This window comes from Empidonax traillii, unplaced genomic scaffold (genome assembly GCF_003031625.1).
Source record: "Empidonax traillii isolate 1590-97213 ecotype Southwest subspecies unplaced genomic scaffold, ASM303162v1 scaffold887:size345335, whole genome shotgun sequence".
Taxonomy (NCBI): Eukaryota; Metazoa; Chordata; class Aves; order Passeriformes; family Tyrannidae; genus Empidonax; species Empidonax traillii.
The window spans coordinates 82505-87006 of NW_020956080.1; the positions used below are offsets into that span (position 1 = coordinate 82505).

The 4502-nt window shown below is 62.9% G+C and overlaps 1 protein-coding gene across 1 annotated transcript in view; it reads left to right on the forward strand.

Moving 5' to 3' along the window:
- NECAB2 (N-terminal EF-hand calcium binding protein 2) overlaps nt 1–3961 on the forward strand; it is a 67458-nt gene extending 63497 nt beyond the window's left edge. Inside the window, exons 6-13 of the mRNA XM_027902546.1 lie at nt 45–181; nt 1339–1457; nt 1584–1663; nt 2237–2293; nt 2393–2505; nt 2837–2914; nt 3272–3363; nt 3494–3961. Of these exons, the coding sequence (XP_027758347.1) occupies nt 45–181; nt 1339–1457; nt 1584–1663; nt 2237–2293; nt 2393–2505; nt 2837–2914; nt 3272–3363; nt 3494–3522 (705 nt within the window). The 3' untranslated portion in view covers nt 3523–3961. The remainder of the gene's footprint in view (nt 1–44; nt 182–1338; nt 1458–1583; nt 1664–2236; nt 2294–2392; nt 2506–2836; nt 2915–3271; nt 3364–3493) is intronic.
- The last annotated feature ends 541 nt before the right edge of the window (nt 3962–4502 follow it).

Sequence of the window (4502 nt, forward strand, 5' to 3'; positions counted from 1 at the left end):
GGGTGGCACTGTGGGGCTCAGCACCGTCCCTGTGTGCCCTGCAGGTGTACGAGAGCGGCAGCAACGTGGAGCAGTTCGTGACGCGCTTCCTGCTGAAGGAGACGGCGAACCAGACCCAGTCCCTGCTGAGCTCTGTGGAGAGCGCCGTGGATGCCATCGACGAGCAGACCAACCCCAGCAGGTCTGCAGCGCTGCTGCCCCCCTCTCTGCTGGGGGAGGGTGAAGGGGAGGGGACGAGGGGGCCTCTGGGGCCTTTTCTGCACCACTCTGTCCTGCCCTGCCCTTTACGGGGTCCCTTGCAGCTCACGAGCAGTGGGGGGAGGTAAACAAGGGGCAGCACCCTGGCACGGGGCTGGGGGCACTGGGCAGGAGCTCCTGGGAAAACACTCCAAAACACTTTGCTGGCTTTTATTTCTGATGTGTGGGCCTGGTTCATAGTGGGGAGTATTGTAGTTGTTTTCTCACTAAGATAATAGCCAAAAAAAGAAAAAAGTCCCCTAAATATCTTCTGCATCCACACGAAGACAAAGAGGTGGCCTAAAAAGCCCCAAAATAAAGGGCTGTACACCAAAGTGCAAAGGCAGAGGTCCAAGCTTGAAACACCTCATTAAATTGTGATTAAAATAAACCTCTTGTCTGTTTTCACCTAATTTCCTGCCTATTGACAGGGGATTATGCAGCACCAGCAGTGGGTTTATTGCACAGTAAAGGGATGTTCTTGCCACCTTTATTGTTCTTTGTTTCCTTATCCTGGGGATGTTCCTTGGGACCAGATCCTCACATCCTGTTCCCCGTGTGGACAGTTGAGTCCACGCTGGCTGAGTTTTGGGCCAACAGCAGGCTGGGCATTGCAGCACCGAGGGAGCCTGTGCCAATGGCCTGGGGTGGCTGGGGAGAGGGCACCTGGCAGCTGTGTTTTGGAGGAGCTGTGTGCCAGGGGAGGGGCAGGAGGGCAGGAAGATGCTGGCTGGTGTAATGCCCGTCAGGTCCCTGGCACTCCCCCGGGCTCCAGCTAGGAGCTGTCTGACCTGCAAAAGATGCCAGGAGAGGCTGGGGCTCCTGGGCACCTCCATCAGCCAGCACAGAGCTGCTCCTGCTGCAAGGAGCTCTGGAAAGCCTTTGAGCTGCTCAGCCCCTCCCTCTGGTTGCAGGAGGGAAGCCTGCCCTGCCTGGGCACAGTGTGGGCACTGCTGCCCTGCCTGGGCACAGTGTGGGCACTGCTGCCCTGCAAAGGCTCTGGTGTCACCAGCAGAGCTGCCAGAAGCACTGGATCCCAGGGGCTGGCTGCCAGCGTGCCCAGCTCTGCCATCCTGACAGCTCTGTGCTCTCTGCTTGCAGGCACTGCCCCAGCAAGGCTGGCCATGGCACGAGTGACACCTGGTACGACAGCCCCGTCCCCAGCTACTCTCCCACCACCTGGGTGGTGCCCAGGGAGCACGGCAAGAACTTCCAGGCTGGTGAGTGATGGGCTGGCTGGCTGGCAGCGCTCAGGGACGGCAGCTGCAGTGCCAGCAGTGGCACAGGGCTCGCAGGGAGTGCCCACGGGTGCCCCTCGCTCCATCCCTGCCTCCTGCTCCCTGCAGGCTCCCCCGACACCAAGGCAGAGGGGCTGGAAGGGCAGATCAACAGGCTGGCCAAGCTGATTGGCAAGCTGGAGGACAAGGTAAGGGCCAGCGTTTCCCTGTGTGGGACTGTCCCCGGGGTGTCCCCACAGCCCCACCCCCTCCCTGCTGTGTCGGGCCAGAAGTGACCAAGAGGTGGCCGTGCCCATCCCAGTGCTGTGGCGTGCATGGACCATGCAGCTGGGCTGCTGGTGGTGCTGCAGGACATTCTTTCTGATGAGCTGACAGCAGCTGTGGAATGTGGAGCCATTAACTGTGAGTGTGGTTGGCAGAGGAGCCAAGGCTGTGCCAGGGCTAGGAAGGGCTGAGAGGGCAGTGAGAAGGAGTGGGTACTGCTGGTCCTGCCATCCTAGGGACAGTTCAGGGATTGTGAATAAGTGACAGGTGTTCTGGGGCAGGGGCAAGGACAGGGTATTGGAGATGTTGGCTGTGCTGGGAGCACAGGGAGCTCTTGCAGAGGGCCTTGAGTGGAGGGCACGAAGGTGCAAACGGCTCTTGGAGCTGTCCCCTGCAGAGACGGGGCACAGCCAGACCTGCCAAGTGCTGGGGACAGAAACCCACAGGCAGCCTCAGCCCACCCAGCACCCCCTCCACTGCTCACTCCCCTTTCCCAGACGCTGTGGTTCGACCTGCAGCAGCGGCTGTCGGACAGCGAGAGCGCGGCTTGCACGGTGAGTGTGCCCGACACCACCCCGGGGGCTGGGTGCCCCTGCAGCCCCACACTGGCTGCTGTGCTCCCTGGTCTCACTGTGGCTGTCTCGGGCCGGCAGTACCTCCTCCTGGTGCGGAGCGAGATGACGGTGTGGCACAAGCACCTGAGCGAGTTCTGCAGCTCCCTCAAGCAGTACCTGAAGAGCGTGGCCGGGGAGCGGGACTGCTTCCAGTGGGTACCACCCCTGGCACAGGGGGGGCTGGGGGGCTGGGGGGGCTTGAGGGGTGGGACAGAGGATGTTCAGCTGCCCTTGCAGCAAAGGGCACCCCCCCAAGGGAAGGACTGCAGCAAACAGCCCAGATTTGGGATGTAAGCCATGCTCAGTCACCAACACCTCTTGCACGGGCTGGGGAGTGCTGGGGTGGGGGGTTACCCCTACCTGGGCTGTCAGGGCTGGGTCACCCCTCATTAGCCCAGCCTACAGCACCTCTGTGGCTGCAGAGGCTGAGGGGGCAGGGATGCCCCGTGCTGGGGGCTCACCCCCTCTCCCTGCTTGTGCCAGTGTGACGGCGGTGAAGCTGCCCGACGGGGTCACCTTCATCGTCTATGAGTTCTGGGAGACTGAGGAGGACTGGAAGAGGTAGGAGAGGGGGTGCAAAAAGCCCAATTTTTTGCTGGGATGCTCGGGTGCGAGGGGTTGTTGGAGCTGCTGAGCCCCAGGCCCCTGTCTGATGGCAGGACCAAAGAGCTGTCTGTCTGTCCTGGGACTGTCCCTGTAAACGGGACATGGGTTTGGGGTGGGTTTCTCTGCATCTCCCAGCTGGGGATGCCTTTTCATGTGGGGTCATCACTGTCCTGAAGTGAGGCAGGGTGCTCTGCCCAAGGGGAGGTGAGTGGGATTGCTGGTACCCAGCCCCTGCCAGAGCCCCCGGAGCTGTGGGGGGCTGGGACGGTGTTCCTGGGGTGGGGTGTCACCCACTCTCCCACCTGGATGCAGGCACCTCCAGAGTGCCACCTGCAAGGGCTTCCAGCATGTCAAGGTGGACACGCTGAGCCAGCCCGAGGCCATCTCCAGCGTGGCAGTGCCAGGTAGGAGGGCGGCTGTCCTGTGGGGGGACAGGGACCTCACTGGCAGCCAGCCCTGCTGCAGCTGTTGGGGTGGGCAGGGGGTGTGGGGTGGAGGATGGGCTGGGGTGACCCCTGTGCTGTTCCCCTGCAGCTGCCTGGTGCACCCTGAGCCGGGACTGACCGTCAGAGCCGGGGGGTCCCGCAGCACCTGCCCCTCTGCAGGGTGGGGTGGCCGAGACCCCCTGCACGGCCGGGGAGTGGGAGCTGCCGGTGTGACCCGACTGGAGCGAAGGAAACCCCCGTGTGTGTCCCCACCACCCCACAGAGTCCTTCCCCAGCTACCCCAGCACCTGGGTTGTCTCTCCCTGGCATGAGGTGGTCCCTGGGAGGGAAGGGCTGCCAGGGAGGGGCTGGCAGGCTTTGGGAAGGGGGACATCCCCCAGACGTAGGCAGGCAGGGATGGGCAGGGTGCAGGCAGCCAGGCACTGGGAAGTAGAGGTGGGAGTGGGAGGCTGGAGCCCCCGCTGAGAGCAGGCAGTAGGTTGGGGGTCCTTGGTCCCCAGGGCCACCCAGGGAAGGGGCTGGGGGAGATGAGGCTGTGCCTGGCACAGTGTGTTTGTGCCTGCAGGGAGGGGGACCTGTGTGCCTGGGGGAGTCAAGGTGCTGGCAAAGGGGGGGTTATCCCTGCTCCCAAGGCAACCCTGAGTCTTTTCTGGGGGTGGAGGATCCCTGTGGATTCCCTGTGCATTTGAAGCGAGTGAAGGTGGCTGCCCCCCCTTCCCCCTCCCTGGGGTCTGTGTGTCTGTCTGTGTGTCTGTCTGTCTGTGCCCATCCTGCCCCAGCCCCCTGTGCACGGGGGTCCCTCAGGGTGTGGCACAGGACCCTTGCTGATACCCTGTCCTGTCTTTATTAGCCCCTGTACAACGGGGACGAGCTGCCAAATAAACCACGATGGGCTCCAGTGCTGTGGTGTGTCCAGGGCTCTGTCCAGGGCTGTGTCCAGGGCTGTGTCCAGGGCTGTGTCCAGGGCTCTGTCTGGGGCTCTGTCCAAGGCTGTGTCAGGGGTCTGTCCAGGGCTGTGTCAGAGCTGTGTCAGGGCTGTGTCCAGGGCTCTGTCCAGGGCTGTGTCCAGGGGTCTGTCCAGGGCTCTGTCCAGGGCT